Source organism: Oscarella lobularis, chromosome 5 (assembly GCF_947507565.1).
Source record: "Oscarella lobularis chromosome 5, ooOscLobu1.1, whole genome shotgun sequence".
Lineage (NCBI taxonomy): Eukaryota > Metazoa > Porifera > Homoscleromorpha > Homosclerophorida > Oscarellidae > Oscarella > Oscarella lobularis.
In genome coordinates, this window is record NC_089179.1 from 1,826,574 (window position 1) to 1,843,701 (window position 17,128).

At 45.5% G+C, this 17,128-nt stretch overlaps 6 protein-coding genes across 10 annotated transcripts; 4 read left to right on the forward strand and 2 right to left on the reverse strand.

Annotated features, from left to right (window-relative positions):
• Positions 1–121: 121 nt before the first annotated feature.
• LOC136186905 (uncharacterized) lies at positions 122–2,707 on the forward strand. Its single transcript, XM_065974385.1, has 2 exons — positions 122–2,281; positions 2,336–2,707. Exons 1-2 carry the CDS (start codon positions 130–132, stop codon positions 2,578–2,580), a joined length of 2,397 nt encoding a protein of 798 aa, XP_065830457.1. The 5' UTR covers positions 122–129; the 3' UTR covers positions 2,581–2,707.
• Positions 2,708–4,409: 1,702 nt separating this feature from the next.
• On the forward strand, positions 4,410–6,450 carry LOC136187811 (ribosome biogenesis protein BRX1 homolog). 2 transcript variants are annotated; one of them, XM_065975508.1, is made up of 12 exons: positions 4,410–4,480; positions 4,715–4,773; positions 4,829–4,881; positions 4,933–4,976; positions 5,040–5,110; positions 5,164–5,213; positions 5,272–5,345; positions 5,400–5,450; positions 5,500–5,635; positions 5,682–5,776; positions 5,833–5,935; positions 5,984–6,450. In XM_065975508.1, the coding sequence occupies exons 1-12, from the start codon at positions 4,415–4,417 to the stop codon at positions 6,094–6,096; spliced, it is 915 nt and encodes a 304-aa protein (XP_065831580.1). In that variant the 5' UTR covers positions 4,410–4,414; the 3' UTR covers positions 6,097–6,450. The 2 variants fall into 2 exon arrangements, with proteins under 2 accessions (XP_065831580.1, XP_065831581.1); XM_065975509.1 differs by having other exon boundaries at positions 5,833–6,030.
• Positions 6,451–6,599: 149 nt separating this feature from the next.
• Positions 6,600–9,149, forward strand: LOC136187772 (uncharacterized). Its single transcript, XM_065975454.1, has 2 exons — positions 6,600–8,791; positions 8,842–9,149. Exons 1-2 carry the CDS (start codon positions 6,664–6,666, stop codon positions 9,084–9,086), a joined length of 2,373 nt encoding a protein of 790 aa, XP_065831526.1. The 5' UTR covers positions 6,600–6,663; the 3' UTR covers positions 9,087–9,149.
• Positions 9,150–9,442: 293 nt separating this feature from the next.
• On the forward strand, positions 9,443–11,300 carry LOC136187775 (ribosome biogenesis protein BRX1 homolog). 2 transcript variants are annotated; one of them, XR_010669995.1, is made up of 7 exons: positions 9,443–9,519; positions 9,596–9,636; positions 9,861–9,919; positions 9,976–10,028; positions 10,081–10,417; positions 10,466–10,635; positions 10,687–11,300. XR_010669995.1 is itself a non-coding variant. In XM_065975459.1 (7 exons), coding segments are annotated over exons 1-6 (540 nt in total). In that variant the 5' UTR covers positions 9,456–9,495; the 3' UTR covers positions 10,467–10,635; positions 10,687–11,300. The 2 variants fall into 2 exon arrangements, 1 of the variants encoding a protein (XP_065831531.1); XM_065975459.1 differs by having other exon boundaries at positions 9,456–9,636; positions 10,081–10,124; positions 10,176–10,417.
• Positions 11,301–12,366: 1,066 nt separating this feature from the next.
• Positions 12,367–15,349, reverse strand: LOC136187773 (S-adenosyl-L-methionine-dependent tRNA 4-demethylwyosine synthase TYW1-like). Its single transcript, XM_065975455.1, has 16 exons — positions 15,298–15,349; positions 15,055–15,236; positions 14,897–14,998; positions 14,650–14,844; positions 14,496–14,595; positions 14,309–14,427; positions 14,078–14,255; positions 13,969–14,021; positions 13,622–13,922; positions 13,452–13,557; positions 13,262–13,397; positions 13,106–13,216; positions 12,985–13,053; positions 12,838–12,936; positions 12,732–12,788; positions 12,367–12,669 (listed from the first exon to the last, which is right to left on the reverse strand). Exons 1-16 carry the CDS (start codon positions 15,305–15,307, stop codon positions 12,505–12,507), a joined length of 1,983 nt encoding a protein of 660 aa, XP_065831527.1. The 5' UTR covers positions 15,308–15,349; the 3' UTR covers positions 12,367–12,504.
• On the reverse strand, positions 15,298–17,097 carry LOC136187774 (RING finger protein 215-like). 3 transcript variants are annotated; one of them, XM_065975456.1, is made up of 11 exons: positions 16,903–17,097; positions 16,717–16,845; positions 16,593–16,661; positions 16,452–16,534; positions 16,337–16,394; positions 16,052–16,141; positions 15,917–15,991; positions 15,817–15,864; positions 15,614–15,763; positions 15,454–15,556; positions 15,298–15,397 (listed from the first exon to the last, which is right to left on the reverse strand). In XM_065975456.1, exons 1-11 carry the CDS (start codon positions 17,065–17,067, stop codon positions 15,375–15,377), a joined length of 993 nt encoding a protein of 330 aa, XP_065831528.1. In that variant the 5' UTR covers positions 17,068–17,097; the 3' UTR covers positions 15,298–15,374. The 3 variants fall into 3 exon arrangements, with proteins under 3 accessions (XP_065831528.1, XP_065831529.1, XP_065831530.1); XM_065975457.1 differs by having other exon boundaries at positions 15,917–15,988; positions 16,903–17,096; XM_065975458.1 differs by lacking the exon at positions 15,917–15,991.
• Positions 17,098–17,128: the final 31 nt, after the last annotated feature.

Sequence of the window (17,128 nt, forward strand, 5' to 3'; positions counted from 1 at the left end):
AGCCGTGCACATGATTCCAAACTACAGTTAGATACAGGTATGAGAGATTACTTAATACGGGACGCCACATTCTTGTCGGCTTGACCAAGCGTGTAGAGTCTCATTCCGTTTACGTACTACTCCTTGAAAATGCCAAGACAACGCAAATCCAAGCGAGCGGGGTTTCGTGGCACTCAATATCAAGTCATGAAGGCGAAGGGCCTGATCGCCTCGCGTGCCGCTGTATCGCCTCCACAGGCTGCTTTTATACCGCCGGCTGTTAGCTCGGTTCAACCAGCCGGTAGCTGTGCTCTACCAGATGGTGGTCCGTCTCAAATCGCTGGTAGTTCCGCAGCCGCTACAAAACTCAGCTCCGTCCCACCAGCTTGGAACCAAACAGCCACAGCGGCGTCTCAGTCTGGATCCGTAGATACGTCTGCGCTCGACGAGCCTCATTATCGCATTGTTAACATTGCCACTCTGCTAAAGGCAATGACCGCCTTTTTGGTCTGCAAAACGTGCCACAGCGCCGACTTCACTATCAAAGAAGATTACAGCAGAAGGAAGGGCTTCTGCTCGCAGCTAGTCTTTCATTGCAAATCGTGTAAAAACAGCCATGCATTCCCGACATCAGAAGTGCGATCAGCTGGCCCTCAAGGAGGACAAAGTCACGATGTAAACCGCAGAGCAGTCCTAGCCGCACTGTCGATGGGTTGTGGTAGAGCCGATCTTCATCGATTCTGCGGTATTTTCAATATGCCAAAGCTTCTCGCACAAGACAGCTGGAACAACCATGTCAGCGCAATTTCGAACGCTTCTGACGCAGTGTTTCAACAATCTGCCTCTCACGCCGTTCAAGAGTATCGCAGATCAAAAAACGCTCGGGATGGGGAAGTTATATCCGCGGCTGTAACGTTTGACGGCACATGGGCAAAGCGAGGATATTCTTCGCATTACGGTGTGCAGGCAGCGCTTCTAAACGGACGTGTAATCGACTTTCAAATGCTGTGTACTTACTGTAAGAGTTGCCAGCTCATGGAAGAAAGTGGAGTCGACAAAGACAGCGTCGTTTACTTAGATTGGTATCGCAAGCATCTTCCCATTTGCCGCAAAAACTACAACGGATCTTCAGCCTCTATGGAAGCTCAAGGAGCTGTAGACATTTTTGGCCGATCCGTTGAAAAACACAATTTGCGCTACACCACATTTATCGGTGATGGCGACTCCAAGGCGTACTTCCTTGTCAAGGACATGTATGGTGAAGATCATGAAGTGAAAAAGATTGATTGCGTTGGCCACGTGCACAAACGAATGGGTGCCAACCTGAGAAACTGGTTGGATACAAACAAGAAAGTGGTGATGGAAGACCTCGGTCGCGTTAGCGGAAGTGGCCGGCTGACAAAGATGGCTATAAACAGACTGAGCACATATTACGGCTACGCAATTAGGCGAAATTTGGGAAATGTTGAAAGAATGAAAAAGGACATCTTGGCTGTACTTTACCACAGCTGTTTACCGAGGAATGCAGAAGATACTGGCTGCAAGCAAAGCACCAAAACCCCGTCAGAAGGACATGTTTTCCAGCATGACACTTGTCCTCACTCAGTCGCAGACCAACACCAATACTGTCCAGAGGGAGAAGATTCCTGGTGTCGCTGGCAAAGCGATCAAGCAACTGGTGAAAACAGATACCAGCCAAGCAGATGCCTTCCTCATTGCTTTTATCACGAACTACTTCCAATATTCCAGCGTTTGTCTAATGAAGATCTTCTAGAGAGGTGCAAGGACGGTTATACGCAAAATGCAAATGAATCGTTTCATAGTACTGTTTGGAGTTATGTCCCAAAGAGTAAATATCGTGGACCGGTGATGGTTCTCGCTGGTACAAGAATTGCAGCAGCGCAGTTCAACCATGGTTCCAAGGTTTTCGCACAGCTCCTGCAGGAAATGAAAACTCCACCAGGGAAATTTTCTATTGCTGCTTTCAAGAATCTGGATGAAAAAAGAATTACTGAAAGCAACCGGAAAGCCACAGTAGAGTGCAAGAAAAGAAGAGTCATTCGGACGAAGAGAAAAGCGAAAAGGCACGATCGCCAGCAGAGGACAGAAAGCCTGACTTACCAGGCTGGTGCGTTTGGAACGAGTGCAGATGATCAGGAAGTTGCGTCACCGCCTCTGGCAGCGTCTAGAGGTAGAGAGAAAAGGCGAAAAGGCAAGGAGCTTGCTACAGCCTCAAGACGACCAAGGGCAGTAGTCTTAGCGACCGAGTCGTCTTCGGAGGACGAGACCGCCATAGTAGAATGTAAGGATAATTTTCTACAAATATTTTTTATGAGACTTCGCAACTTCGCGTTAGGGCACTACACAGATTATTCTTCATTCGATGAAGGCGAAACCGCAGAAAAAGTGGATGATGACAGCAGTAGGGCAAATTATTCAAGTGAGCTGGAAAATTCAGGTAATGAGATTATTGCAGCAAACTTTGAGAGCACTATTGTAGATTTTGACGATGATAGTGACAGTTCTTTTAGAGGGTTTATAGTAGAAAGTCTTGAGTCAGGAGACTTACCGTACGTGCTACTTAGCGAGGACAGTGATTAGATTCTAGGTGGGTTATATGTGTTTCAGTGCAGTTGTGTCAAGTGTAGAAGTTACGTTGTTTTGGCATGTGATGAGTTATAGGTGTATGTGCATGTGCACGTGACGTATTGGGACACTGTGTGATTGGATAGTGTGTGTGTGTGTGGGACAGAGAGTGTGTGGCATGTGTGTTGCGCGTGAGGTGTGTGGTTGCAGAGGAATAAAGCGTTGAAGAACCCAGCAGGAGACTCCCAGCAGGCCCCATCACAGTATGTTTGTAGTGTGCATACGCGAACGGACGCTTGAGCACGTGAAGCAAGGGGACCGATCGGTCGTATGACACGGATTGTATAACGGTAACGGTATAAACTATTGACTGTCCATCGTTGCAATCGATTCTGGTAATCTATTGCTTGATTCCTACGTACGATTAATGAATGGTTTACAAATTGTTGCATTTACACGTATTATAGAGTGCAGTTTTCTGCTGAGGAACTACAACTCTGCCAACATTAACGGGCCTTTATTTCGAAAAAAATGGACATGCGCACAAGAATACGGTATACTGCATTAGGGACACCTGCCTTAGTTTGATCTCTGGTTTGAATATAACGCAGGTAATGGGTTAATTTCTTTACTGTACCAATCATACTGTAGATCTATGGTAAAATGGGCCAGAGACTAGCTCAATACATATTTAAAATGATATAGAGTCGTTCCGGTACTTTCGGACAACATGTAGTTCGGACAGTTCTTGTATGCGTTGGAGACGGAGATCCAAACCGCATATGGCTGATCTTCTTCCTTGTTCTATTAGAGATTACTCACTAAAGTTTCAGCTGGATCGAAAGAGCCATCGCCAGATGACACGCCGTTATTCGAGCAAGGTCAGTGACACGTACTTTCGGACATGCACATGCGATACGGACAGAGCGATTTTCTTCAAGATAATCACAAGCAAATAGGGAAAGTTATATACCGTTGGAAAGCTCTTTCTTTGCTCTTTCATCCTATATAAATTATTTAATTAAATTTGAATTGATAATTGAATTACAGAATTTTAAAATTGCCGATCATTTGGCAATTTCGGACACATTTGATAACGTCATTTTGTTGTAAAGCAAGCTCAGAAAAACTGAAAATTTATAGCTGTCAAGCTTTCTTTGCATTTCTCAAAAATAGCGTTTAGCACAGGTGCACTGGCGCTAAACTCGGAGAAAGCGAGTAGACATGCAGTTAGCTGGCATTAGTAACTCTTAAATGCTCAAGAAAAGGTTAGAAAGTAGTTTGGTGAATGGCCAGACGTTTCTCTCTGGCTATCTGCCACCTTCCATCTGTGCAAACGCCATTTTTGAGAAACGCAAAGAAAGCTTGATAGCTCTAAATTTTCAGTTTTTCTGAGCTTGCTTTACAACAAAAATAACGTTATCAAATGTGTCCGAAATTGCCAAATGATCGGCAATTTTTAAAATTCTGTAATTCAATTATCAATTCAAATTTAATTAAATAATTTATATAGGATGAAAGAGCAAAGAAAGAGCTTTCCAACGGTATATAACTTTCCCTATTTGCTTGTGATTATCTTGAAGAAAATCGCTCTGTCCGTATCGCATGTGCATGTCCGAAAGTACGTGTCACTGACCTTGCTCGAATAACGGCGTGTCATCTGGCGATGGCTCTTTCGATCCAGCTGAAACTTTAGTGAGTAATCTCTAAGAGAACAAGGAAGAAGATCAGCCATATGCGGTTTGGATCTACCGTCTCCAACGCATACAAGAACTGTCCGAACAACATGTTGTCCGAAAGTACCGGAACGACTCTATACGGGGGTTCATAGCACTCCACGTGACTTATAATGAAGAAACGCCGTCGTTCTTCAGGGAAGGACGAGGCTGACAAGGACGAACAGGGAGCCAAGAAGGTCCAGAGAGCCTGTATCATCGCGTGTATTAGTCAGTCGCTCGTAATATCAGCTGCACTGTACGCACCGGCGAATCGCCGTCCTGGGAGCCTCGAGGAGTCTCGAGGCGACAACTTTACGGCAAATATAGATAGAGATGTGTTTGTAGGCTAGTTATTGTGGCAGAGAAGAGCTCTCTCATCAGCCATCCCGCGAAGAAACTCTCTCTTCATTATTTCTATTGTTTGAATTTAGCCTCGATGGACAAATAAGCAGCGCGTTCTCATTTTTTGCGCCAGAGGAATCACGCACAGGTTTGAAAGAGCATAAGAGTTTACATCAGCTGTGCAAAAAACACGTGCACTGCAGACCTCGCCATTTGATGAACGACCTTCGTTTACTTCTTCCTCATTCGAAAGCAGGTCTTTCCGTCGAATGTCGATATTATCTGTTTTTTTTCAACGTCTTTTCAGACGCTAAGCTTCATAGAAAGGATAAGCTGTTTGTTGTGAACGAGGTGGGAATCATTTAATTAATGAGTGAACTATTTTTTTGACATCTTTTGTCTTGATGAGTCTAGGTTTGTGACCTAAAGAACTGCAACAAGTGCATTTTCCTAGAAATGCGTAAAAAGAAAGATTGCTTTCTATGGTAATTGCTAAATCGAATTTTTGATTAAAAAATCACTTTTGATGCCTCTCAAGGTTGTCTCAGACTCCACACGGTCCGTCTGCTAAATTTCTCGTTGAAAACAGTAGGACTCTACTTTCAGCTAGACTCAGGCCATTGATAATGATTTGATTGTAATTTAGTTCACACGATGGATGAAATGAAGTTGACAGGAAACTGCCTCAAAGGCTCTCGGCCCCTTTTATCATTTGACGAGGCAAGTGAAGTAGATTCCGGCAGTTACTCTGATTATTAAAAATTTGAAATTCAGAAATTTGCGGAAACTCCTCACTTCTCTCTTCTGAAGGAATTATTCAAACAAGTGGCACAACATTGTCACTACCTATCTCTTATTAATATTCTTTGTTTAGATCTTTGGCACTCCTTGTAGTCATCCGAAGAGCAAGCCTTTTATAGATCACGTCTTCAACTTTGCCATTGCAGATAATAGGATATGGTTTCGAAACTACCAGATAGTAGAAGAGACTGGGTCCCTAATTGAAATAGGTAAAGGAAGTCAGTTAATCGTTGACTTAGTTAATTGCATCTTTAGGACCTCGATTCGTTCTTAATTTGGTTCGAATATTTTCTGGGAGCTTCGGTGGAGTTACGCTGTATGAGAATCCTCACTACATGTCACCTAATGAGGTTATCTCGAATGAAAAGATGTGATTATTCAATTGATTAATTAATGTTCTTGCTAGCATCGACGAATCCTGAAATTGAAAGTGGGGTGGAAGCAGCGAGATAGACTTGATCAGAAAGTTCTTCGCTCGAAGAGACTCAAGGAAACCGAACTGCCTGAAGGTGACATTGACACGCTATTTGACAGAGCAGTGGAGTAGCTATTATTAGCGCCGGCTTTGAACGTGCAACTAAAAGAGTCATGCAATGGCAGCACATCTATGATCATACGAATGAGAAGAATCTGTCTCTACAGTTTGCTTCCAACTCGTGCTAATTATTAACTCTGCTCCGGCCGCCGTTTCCGATTGAGGTTTGCACATGATCTGGTGTTCGGAAATAGCTTTGCATTGCCTGGAGACAGTGGAGAGAAGCCGGAATAGTCAATCGTGCTGTACAGTAGGCCACAGCTGGTTCGGCTTTTCTGCTCATTGCGTTATCTATATAGCTAGCGCACGTGCAAACGGCCCAATCAAACTGCATCTGCTGAACATGGTCTACTTTCAATGCGTTTTTGCCGCGCATACACCTGCGCTAGCTGTCTACTACCCAAGTAGCCAGAATTAACATTCTCGAACAATATTATCGGACATGACTTCCTCGTTAACCACAGGCAGAAGCCATGCACATGCTTCAAAACCTTTACTTCAAAGCCTTTACCAGTTAGCAACTACCGTAACAACAGTACTACGTACTACCAGTACTACCAGTACTACTGTATCTCTGACTGTACTAACGTATGTAGGGCGATTAATACGGGACGCCACATTCCTGTGGCCAAGCGTGTACAGTCTCACTGTTTGCCCTTGCCCTGCTGTTTGCGATTATTGTCGTTTACGTTCTCTTTGAAAATGGGAAGACGAACCAAATCCAAGCGAGCGGGGTTTCGTGGCACGCCTTCTTACGTCATGAAGGCAAAGGGCCTGATCGCTTCGCGTGCCGCTGTATCGTCTCCAGCGGCTGCTTCTGAACCGGTCGTTAGCTCGGTTCCACCAGCCGGTAGCGGTGGTCCGTCTCAAATCGCTGGTAGTTCCGCAGCCGCTAGAAAACTCAGCTCCATCCCACCAGCTTGGAACCAAACAGTCGCAGCGGTGTCTCAGTCTGGATCCGTAGATACGTCTGCGCTCGACGAGCCTCATTATCGCATCGTTAACATTGCCACTCTGCTAAAGGCAATGACCGCCTTTTTGGTCTGCAAATCGTGTCACAGCGCCGACTTCACTATCAAAGAAGATTACAGCAGAAGGAAGGGCTTCTGCTCGCAGCTAGTCTTTCATTGCAAATCGTGTGAAAACAACCATTCATTTCCGACATCTGAATTGCGATCCGGCGTTCAAGGAACAAGCCACGATGTAAACCGAAGAGCAGTCCTAGCCGCACTGTCGATGGGTTGTGGTAGAGCCGATTTTCATCGATTCTGCGGTATTTTCAATATGCCGCCGCTGCTCTTACCAGACAGCTGGAGCAACCATGTCAGCGCAATTTCTAACGCCTCTGACGCCGTGTTTCAACAATCTGCCTCCCACGCCGTTCAAGAGTATCGCAGATCAAAAAGCACTGGGGATGGAGAGGTTATTGACGCGGCTGTAACGTTTGACGGCACATGGGCAAAGCGAGGATATTCTTCGCATTACGGTGTGCAGGCAGCACTTCTAAACGGACGTGTAATCGACTTTCAAATGCAGTGTACTTACTGTAAGAGTTGCCAGCTCATGGAAGAAAGTGGAGTCGACAAAGACAGCGTCGTTTACTTAGATTGGTATCGTAAGCACCTTCCCAGTTGCCACAAAAACTACAACGGATCTTCAGCCTCTATGGAAGCTCAAGGAGCTGTAGACATTTTTGGCCGATCCGTTGAAAAACACAATTTGCGCTACACCACATTTATCGGTGATGGCGACTCCAAGGCGTACTTCCTTGTCAAGGACATGTATGGTGAAGATCATGAAGTGAAAAAGATTGATTGCGTTGGCCACGTGCACAAACGAATGGGTGCCAACCTGAGAAACTGGTTGGATACAAACAAGAAAGTTGTGATGGAAGACCTCGGTCGCGTTAGCGGAAGTGGCCGGCTGACAAAGATGGCTATAAACAGACTGAGCACATATTACGGCTACGCAATTAGGCGAAATTTGGGAAATGTTGAAAGAATGAAAAAGGACATCTTGGCTGTACTTTACCACAGCTGTTTACCGAGGAATGCAGAAGATACTGGCTGCAAGCAAAGCACCAAAACCCCGTCAGAAGGACATGTTTTCCAGCATGACACTTGTCCTCACTCAGTCGCAGACCAGCACCAATACTGTCCAGAGGGAGAAGATTCTTGGTGTCGCTGGCAAAGCGATCAAGCAACTGGTGAAAACAGATACCAGCCAAGCAGATGCCTTCCTCATTGCTTTTTTCACGAGTTACTTCCAATATTCCAACGTTTGTCTAATGAAGATCTTCTAGAGAGGTGCAAGGACGGTTATACGCAAAATGCAAATGAATCGTTCCATAGTACTGTTTGGAGTTATGTCCCAAAGAGTAAGTATCGTGGACGTCTGATGATTCTTGCTGGTACAAGAATCGCAGCAGCGCAGTTCAACCATGGTTCCAAGGTCTTTGTACAGCTCCTCAAGGAAATGAAAAGTCCTCCAGGGAAATTTTCTGTTGCTGCTTTCAAGAGTCTGGATAAGAAAAGAATTGCTGCCAGCAACCAGAAAGCGACAGCAGAGTACAAGAAAAGAAGAGTCCTTCGGAAGAAGAGAAAAGCAAAACGACACGATAGCCAGCAGAGGACAGAAGGCTTGACTTACGAGGCTGGTACGTTTGGAACGAGTGCAGATGATCAGGAAGTTGCGTCATCGCCTCTGGTAGCGTCTAGAGGTAGAGAGAAGAGGCGAAAAGGCAATGAGCTTGCTACAGCCTCAAGACGACGAAGGGCAGTAGTCATAGCGACCGAGTCGTCTTCGGAGGACGAGACCGGCATAGTAGAATGTAAGGATAATATTCTACAATAATTTTTTATGAGTGAAACTTGGCATTAGGGCACTACACAGATTATTCTTCATTCGATGAAGGCGAAACCGCAGAAAAAGTGGGTGATGACAACAGTACGGCTAGTTATACAAGTGAATTGGAAAATTCAGGTAATGAGGTTATTGCAGCAAACTTTGAGAGCACTATCGTAGATTTTGACGATGATAGTGACAGTTCTTTTAGAGGGTTTATAGTAGAAAGTCCTGAGTCAGGAGACTTATCGTACGTGGTTTTTAGCGAGGACAGTGATTAGATTCTAGGTGGGTTATATGGGTTTCAGTACAGCTGTGTCAAGTGTAGAAGCTACGTTGTTTTGGTCACGTTCGTCATGTGTTTATAATTACAGTTGGAAATGGTTTACAAATTGCTGCATTTACAGGTATTATAGAGTGCAGTTTTCTGCTGATGAACTTCAACTCTGCCAACATTAATTTCTTTACTGTACCAATCGTACTGTAGATCTATGGTAAAGTGGGCCAGAGACTTGCTAAATACGTATTTAAAAATCATATATGTATACTAGCAAAACCTTTGTATTGAACAAAATCACTAATCAATGATCGAAGCAAATCATTTTCTCTAAAGTATACGGGGGTTCTTAGCGCTCCACGTGACCCATAATGAAGAAACGCCGTCGTTCTTCAGGGAAGGACGAGGCTGACATGGACGAAAAGGGAGCCAAGAAGGTCAAGAGAGCCTGTATCAACGCGTGTATTAGTCAGTCGCTCGTAATATCAGCTGCACTGTACCGTCGTTCTTCAGGGAAGGACGAGGCTGACAAGGACGAACAGGGAGCCAAGAAGGTCAAGAGAGCCTGTATCAACGCGTGTATTAGTCAGTCGCTCGTAATATCAACTGCACTGTACGCACCGGCGAATCGCCGTCCTGGGAGCCTCGAGGCGACAACTTTACGGCCAATATAGATAGAGATGTGTTTGTAGGCTAGTTATTGTGGCAGGGAAGAGCTCTGTCATCAGCCATCCCGCGCACTCTCTCTTCATTATTTCTATTGTTTGAATTTAAATAGCCTCGATGGACAAATAAGCAGCGCGTTCTCATTTTCTGCGCCAGAGGAATCACGCACAGGTTTGAAAGAGCATAAGAGTTTAACATCAGCTGTGCAAAAAACACGTGCACTGCAGACCTCGCCATTTGATGAACGACCTTCGTTTACTTCTTCCTCATTCGAAAGCAGGTCTTTCCGTCGAATGTCGATATTGTATCTGTTTTTTTAAACGTCTTTTCAGACGCTAAGCTTCATGGAAAGGATAAGCTGTTTGTTGTGAACGAGGTGGGAATCATTTAATGAGTGAACTATTTTTTTGACATCTGTTGTCTTGAGGTTTGTGACGACGCAAATCGAAGCGAGCGGGATTTCGTAGCGGTAGCACGCCCTATTAGGACACAGCTAGCACGCACCTGCAGCGCCGGGAAAAAGTCCTGCTTATTGCGAAGGCCCGAGCTCGAGCGAAGTCTTTCCGAGTGTTCAAAGGCCTGCAACTGTTTGGTTCCAAGCTGGTGGAACGGAGCCGAGTTTTCTAGCGGCTGCGGAACTACCAGCGATTTGAGACGGGCCACCATCTGGTAGAGAACAGCTGCCGGCTGGTTGAACCGAGCTAACGACCGGTTTAGAAGCAGCCTCTGGAGGCGATACAGCGGCACGCGAGGCAATCAGGCCCTTCGCCTTCATGACCTACCGCCGAGTGCGAGTTCCAGTCGCGCTAACGCCCGAGGAACCGGAAGAAAGGACTGGGAACGCCGTCTCGCAGACAGAGGTCGATCCATGCACTCTACTGTAGCAGGTTTGGGTACGACGTTTGGGTCCTACACTGTAACGGATTGACGTTTTTCAGGTTTTTTATTGAAGAAGAGGTGGACGAAGAGGTTGACCGCGGTCCCAACGTCCTCGGCAAGGACGGGTTGGTCCAAGAGACGACGGAGTTTGTAACTTAATTATATGTGGCAAACCCCTAAAAGGCCATTGTATGCCTCTTGTGGTATGAGGCAATATCGTCTAAACGGCCACCTCTCCCGGGCACGAGGAGAAAAACTGCCCACACTATGGCGTGCATATTTGAATAGAGGCTACTATCCGTAATTGGTAGTCTCTGTCGGAGAATTATGCCTAAATCAAAACGTGCCTGCATGCGTCTACAAAGGACGGTAGCAGGCACACATCAGCTGCAGGGACTGCAGTGCAGTCTCACCACAATCCAAGTCTCTAAGGATTTATGGTACGACGATTTCATTGCCTCGCATTTGGGGCTAAGTGTGTCTTTTTAGGAGTTGGGTCCTGAGCATGACCCCTTCATCAAAAACTGCTCCGCCGGGGTCCTGGGCAAGACCCCGTCATCAAAAACTGCCTGGCAGGGGTCCTGGGCATGACCCCGTCAAAACTGCCTGTGCATGAAACGCGACGGAACACTGTTAATTTTTTTCAATTTATTAAATAAATGAACCGTCCCTTCCCTTATCTACGAGCAGTTTTTGATAACGGGGTCATGCTCAGGACCCCGGTTGAGGAGCAGTTTTTGGTCACAGGGTCATGCTCAGGACCCCGGTTGAGGAGCAGTTTTTGGTCACAGGGTCATGCTCAGGACCCCACTTCTAAAAGACAAACATTAATTAACAAAAACACAGCGTAGCTACCTGCTGTCTTTACTTGTCCTCGGCATGTCTGCTTTCGTAGCGCTGTCTGTTATGGCGACACAACAGCGTACAAGACTCCGCCATCAAGCGAGACGATATGCGAGACCGCGTAGCACGTGCTAGCACCATGCAAATTACTAACTACGCTACAAAAACTATATATGCATAAAAGTTGCTTCTTTCTGGGTTTTCCACTTATCACAGTAAAACAGAGTCGCGCTACGTATATGAGACAACGAACTTTACAGTTAACAATTTAGTTACCTTTGACTCTCCAAATGATCTTCCAGCTGAGTCAGTTCCTTCAAAAGAAATCATCCAAGAAAAAAGGAAGAATCACTTGACAATTCATACCTCTACCTTTTTGAATGACGTACCTGATGATTTCTTGACACCGAAACCCTGCGCAAAAACAAGTAGATCTCGAATGCGCGGCTGAAGAGAATAGAAATGATGATGGAACTTCCCGGCAAACGATGAAAGCGTTCCGTCGGGAATCCCAAGGAAAGCCGAAGTCGTTGCAAACGCAAACGAGTTTACTTGCCGTCGAATATCTGAAGTCATATGTGCAGGGAGTGACCGGAGTGTCAATAAAAGAGGTGGTTCCCGAAATTGGGGCCTCGTTCGTATATTAGACCTACCTTTAGATCATCGTAGCTCGTCCGCTCCTTTTGCCTGTACGTCCGTAACATACTAGTAGAATTGGAGAGAGAAACTCTGAGTCGACCTCACGCCGGGACTTACGTAGTCTACTCCACAAGCGCGCCAACAAACCAATCTCTTCTTTCCCTTGGACTTTTCCAAGAAGAGTAGTGCGAGACTCCAGAGCGATTCCAGTCTCAGCTAAGAAAAAGTAATCTTGATGAACTCATTACAGCGCTAAATCACCCAGCTTGCGAAATCTATTGGCCAGCTCTCACGAAGAATTATATGCCACGAAATTTCGCGAGACCCACGCGACATGCATTGGAAACACGTCAGCTTAGCCTAAGAACTGTAGTGCGTATCAATGCACCACCCGTTTAGCAGCCTGATAAATCTTTCGCCTTCCGCTTTCTCTGCCAGCGAGTTTCGTTAGGATCAAAGCCGTGGTGAGGATTATCGTAGAGAGCCCAGTCTGGCGTCCTTGCAACATAATCAGACGACGTAAACTCTCTCGTACACCCCGATCGCTCGTAATCTTGCATCTACGCAATAAAACAATAAAGCAGGCGGTTGATGTAACTGTGCCAACTACTGTATAACGTACCAAATGATGGAATTTAGCATAGTCAATCCACGTGTGCCAAACGCCGTCAATGAGAAACTGGGACGCATATTACAATAATGAATTCATAGCCGCATTCGTTTGTAACCTTTTTATGAGCAAGAAGAACGCAATTTGAATGTTCGTGCTCACAAGCGAGCTCGTAATCAGGCAGCAAATCAGCCAACTTTTGCACAAAAGACACAACCTAATCGAACGTATAACTTCCGCCAAAATGCACGACTCAGATATTTACCTCCTCGTGCCAAGGCACGTTTTCCATCGTCAACGTCGATGCCTTGGATTCTCCACAATACGTCACTCCCTTAGAATTTGTCGTTGATGCTTTTCTAGCCCATTGCTTTTGCTTATAATACCTTAATCTCTATAAAGTCGGGAGATCCGAGAGAAACTAGCTTAGAATATCCTTCCAGTTCCTCCGTATTCCACTCCTTGACCAGAGTCAGCCTGTACACCGTCCGTTGCCCCTACGGAGAGAAATCACGCTCTGCTATCAGCGCAAGACTAAGTACTTTGTCTGAGAGCGCTCTCAAACTGTCTAAGAATCTCATCCAGTAATCTTTGAATAATGGCCTGTCAATGCGCTTCAAGCTCTCCTTGGAAGAGGCGTCCACGCTGACGTAGAGCTGAGTCACAGGCCGTAAATTTCTATTGCGTTTAGTAAATTATTGCGTGGAACGGTACTAAAGTAGTGGCTCTCACTTGATTGCGTCAGGAAACTGGGCATTGGTGACGAGAAACGTCGATATCTCTTTCTCGTGTAGCATGCTGATAAGTTCATTGATTCTAGGATACATGATGGGTTCCCCTAGATAAGACATTTGAATGAGAAACAACAGATGATATCACTGATAAAGAATCTGCAGTCTGACCTACTAATGACAGAGCACAGTGCTTAGCTGTCTTCGCCTCCTCAAACTTTTCCGCCTTGACGCCAGGAACGCCTCGAAATTGTTTAATCATTTGATAGTGATTCGAAAGTGCCCCGTCCAGAATCGCGCTCGGATCGTCCATATTCCATTTCCACTCCGTGCCAACGGGATTCGTGTGGTGTCTCCAACAGAAGACGCACTTATTGGCGCACGCCAAACTGGGCGTCGCTTCCATGCATCGATGGCTTTCGATGCCGTAGAACGTGTGCTTGTAGCATCCACCTCGTCCTCGAAGCATCGACTTTGGAAAAATATTAGGAAAATGATGTTGAATAATTATTTTCTACTTTGGTCCATCGACACATCTTCACTCCAGAATGAGATCCTATAATACGATAGCCTAGAGGAGATAGAGTTAAAAGTAAAATAGATACTTAATTGATTAATTTCTGGCACCTTGTTTGGTTAGCGATTGTCTTATTACGGAAGTGACCATATCTCGAGGCGACGCTTCACCGCCTAGCTCTTTCTTCTTTCTCTCTTCCTTCGCTTTCTTCACTGCGCCCCCCAAATCCTCGAGATCAACCAGATTCTTATCCTCCGTATCTTCCTCGTCTGACGATTCCACGAGTTCCTAGAGAGATCTTTCAAAATGCGTAGAGCTCTCACTTATGCGCAGTACTCAACCGTATTGGGAGCTGACAGTGCAGGAGGAGAATCGTCTCCTCCTACATCGCTACCAGACAGCCAAGACTCTACAGTGATAAACAAACGTTTCTTCCACATGGCAAAGTCTTTCTCAATGCCTACAGTACGAAAGAACGGAAAAAATAAAAGTGCCATGGTATGAAAATCTCCCCAAGCAACGAATTACCTCCGTTTCGACTAGCGGCAACGTTCTCGTCTCCGAGCCCCACCGAAGAAACTCTCTTCGCAGACAAACGCGTCAGCCATTCGTCCACATTTTTCCCTACCTAAGAAAGAGCAAAATTTCAATGATTTGCATCCGACCTCTCTGCACTACAGACCATATTGAAATGCTCTTTGTACAAGCTATTTCCTAATCCGAAAACGGCGTACACCATTCCCTTGAGCATCGACTTTTGCACGCGAAAATCCTTGACCGCTTCTTCGAGCCACTGAACGAACCACGTGCCACACTCCGGTGCTTTGCCGTCTGTGTAAGTTGCAAGAATGAAGATACACAACTGATGACTATCAACCTAGTAATACAACACATTTAGACAACCTAAAGATAGCAACAAAAATACCTACTTCTTGAGGAAGGCAATCTTCCGGATCGTAGTCCTTGATATTGACGAGTGACGACTGCCATTTGTTGCTCTGAAAATCGTCGTGCAAGCTTTCTGCAAAGCGCTGTATCCGGTAAAAATTAGGATTATTGCGGCTCTACTGGATTTCTTGGAGTCTACTTTAGCTGTTCCCGTTTGAGAGGCGTAGACGATTTTTAGGCTCTTTTCGGCTTTTCGCTGTCCATGATTCGTCGCTGACGGTACGTTTCTATCCTTCTGACGCGTAAAGATGACGTAGAATGCGACGAGGAGACCGAGGACCCCGGAGAGGGCCCACCCGGCAACTCCAAGCGAAATCCCGACTACATGGAAACAAGCATCACTAGCGAAAGACGAGAAAGCGACTAGCAATATCGAGCTAACCAGAGAACATTTCCCGGAGCGTTGGCTGCTTCACGAGAGTACGGGAACTCGATGCACGTGTGCAGCTTCAATAAAATTTATTTTGTTTTCGAAAACGCTTCTATCATATAGATACAGAGATCAATAGAAAATTTTCGTTTATCAAAATTTTCTTACCTAGTATATTATACTTGCACAGAGGACACGTTCTCCGAGAAATAAGCCAAGAATCGACACACGATCTATGAAACGAATGTCCACAGGGCAATATTCGTAAAACCTGCAACAACAAATCATGAGTAACCTGCTGTGACTACAGTACAGACGCATATCGTACCTGCTTTAGAGTGTACTCATCCAAACAAATTGAGCAAGAGTCACCTGTTGCTGGGCAACTAGATCGCTTGCGCGTCTTCAAGCGGAGCACTACGTAGCGTTTGGATGGAAGTCTCGAAACAACGCCTTGAGCCAACTTTGCCAAAGATGCCTGAAAAAGAAATCCCTGTCAAAGTCGTCAAAAAAATTAGAGTACAGCACTACCTCCAGCACTCCTTCTTCTACCCTTGATCGATGTTGCGCCATCCTCATCTATAAAACACGTTCAGACGTCTAATTACCACTGACATCGGCTCACACTTACTCTTAGAATAAGAAATAGAAAAGATAAGAATAACGTAAGCAAGACGGATGCAGAAATAAAATTCAATGAATACTGCTTGAAGTAACAATCACGGTAAAACACGCTTTCCTTGATAAAACACGCGACTTCTCTTACCGTTTCTGTCTCCTTTCCGGGACAGACAGTTCCGGCAAAACGACCGACCGGTCGAATGCACGTCGTCCAAAGAGTGACTCGTGAAACAGACTAAGAAATGCTTTGAATTAGACTTTGAAACAATCTGTTCAGTATCAGTTGGTATACGTGAGGAGGATCAAAACCCTGGAGCATATAAGAGTTACAGTGACGTCACAAAACCTGACTAATAACTACGGTTCAAAAGTAGGACAACTTCGATAGCTTCCAACACTCACACCACATACTATTACTAAGGAACTTTACGTGAGTCAACGCCGATGATGTATCAAGATAAATTTTCACGTCAAGGCGATTCCATTTCCTAAACAAAAACAACACAAAAATGACCACATTTTCCTTGAAAACCGTTCCTTTCCACTTGTCTAAAATTTCTCTGAATTTCCTAGCCTGGTCTTGAAGCAAAATGACAACCGGTCGATGAACGCGTTGCTCCGCATCAAACTAAGAAACAATCCCGACCGTCATATAAAGATAAGGACACAGGAAGAGTTCAAGACACCTCTTTTGATCGACTGTCGCCTGCAAGAAAAACGACGGCAGCGGCTCCCCACAGAAAAGCTCGCCGAGCCTGCACGAAGGCGACAAAAGTCCACGTCGAAAAGCCGCGTACGTACATACTGTACCTGAGAGAGGAAGGTGCACGATTTCGTTTCGTTATCCTCGCTCGAACGCGTCGAATCGACGACGGCAATCCAGCCGTGTGGATGAAGTCGAGGAGTCGTTGATTTGTCGCTCGAACACGACGCGGGAAGCTGAAGCACAGATCTGGACGCCGAATCGTAGCTGGAGGTTCGATAAAGCCTACGTACCTCTACGGCGTCTCCTTCCGCGTTCGACGACGCACCGATCGATGCGAAGTGCCCACTCAGAGAAACGACCTCTAATCGACTCGAGTAGAATCCATTTACTTGAACAGTGACGTCGCCTGCACATAGAGCGGCGTCGAACACGAGCAAGAAAATGGGGAAGAGCATCAGAGCATCTCTAATCCCGGATCAGGAAATTTTCCACGATTCATGATAAGATGCTGTACAT

Excerpts from the sequence above, each read along its gene's own strand:
- LOC136186905 (XM_065974385.1), top strand. The coding sequence starts at position 130 with ATGCCAAGACAACGCAAATCCAAGCGAGCGGGGTTTCGTGGCACTCAA. Across the intron at positions 2,282-2,335 it reads CGAGACCGCCATAGTAGAAT|GGCACTACACAGATTATTCT; the intron begins GTAAGGATAATT and ends ACTTCGCGTTAG.
- LOC136187811 (XM_065975508.1), top strand. The coding sequence starts at position 4,415 with ATGAAGAAACGCCGTCGTTCTTCAGGGAAGGACGAGGCTGACAAGGAC. Across the intron at positions 5,111-5,163 it reads AAGAAAGATTGCTTTCTATG|GTTGTCTCAGACTCCACACG; the intron begins GTAATTGCTAAA and ends ATGCCTCTCAAG. Across the intron at positions 5,451-5,499 it reads TGAAGGAATTATTCAAACAA|ATCTTTGGCACTCCTTGTAG; the intron begins GTGGCACAACAT and ends TTCTTTGTTTAG.
- LOC136187772 (XM_065975454.1), top strand. The coding sequence starts at position 6,664 with ATGGGAAGACGAACCAAATCCAAGCGAGCGGGGTTTCGTGGCACGCCT. Across the intron at positions 8,792-8,841 it reads CGAGACCGGCATAGTAGAAT|GGCACTACACAGATTATTCT; the intron begins GTAAGGATAATA and ends ACTTGGCATTAG.
- LOC136187775 (XM_065975459.1), top strand. The coding sequence starts at position 9,496 with ATGGACGAAAAGGGAGCCAAGAAGGTCAAGAGAGCCTGTATCAACGCG. Across the intron at positions 9,920-9,975 it reads GCCAGAGGAATCACGCACAG|ACCTCGCCATTTGATGAACG; the intron begins GTTTGAAAGAGC and ends CGTGCACTGCAG. Across the intron at positions 10,125-10,175 it reads AGCTGTTTGTTGTGAACGAG|GTTTGTGACGACGCAAATCG; the intron begins GTGGGAATCATT and ends TGTTGTCTTGAG.
- LOC136187773 (XM_065975455.1), bottom strand. Across the intron at positions 14,596-14,649 it reads ACAAAGAGCATTTCAATATG|GTAGGGAAAAATGTGGACGA; the intron begins GTCTGTAGTGCA and ends GCTCTTTCTTAG. Across the intron at positions 14,022-14,077 it reads ACAATCGCTAACCAAACAAG|GCTATCGTATTATAGGATCT; the intron begins GTGCCAGAAATT and ends TATCTCCTCTAG.
- LOC136187774 (XM_065975456.1), bottom strand. The coding sequence starts at position 17,067 with ATGCTCTTCCCCATTTTCTTGCTCGTGTTCGACGCCGCTCTATGTGCA. Across the intron at positions 16,395-16,451 it reads TTCAGAGAAATTTTAGACAA|GAAATGGAATCGCCTTGACG; the intron begins GTGGAAAGGAAC and ends GTTTTTGTTTAG. Across the intron at positions 16,142-16,336 it reads CATCATCGGCGTTGACTCAC|TCTGTTTCACGAGTCACTCT; the intron begins GTAAAGTTCCTT and ends AGCATTTCTTAG.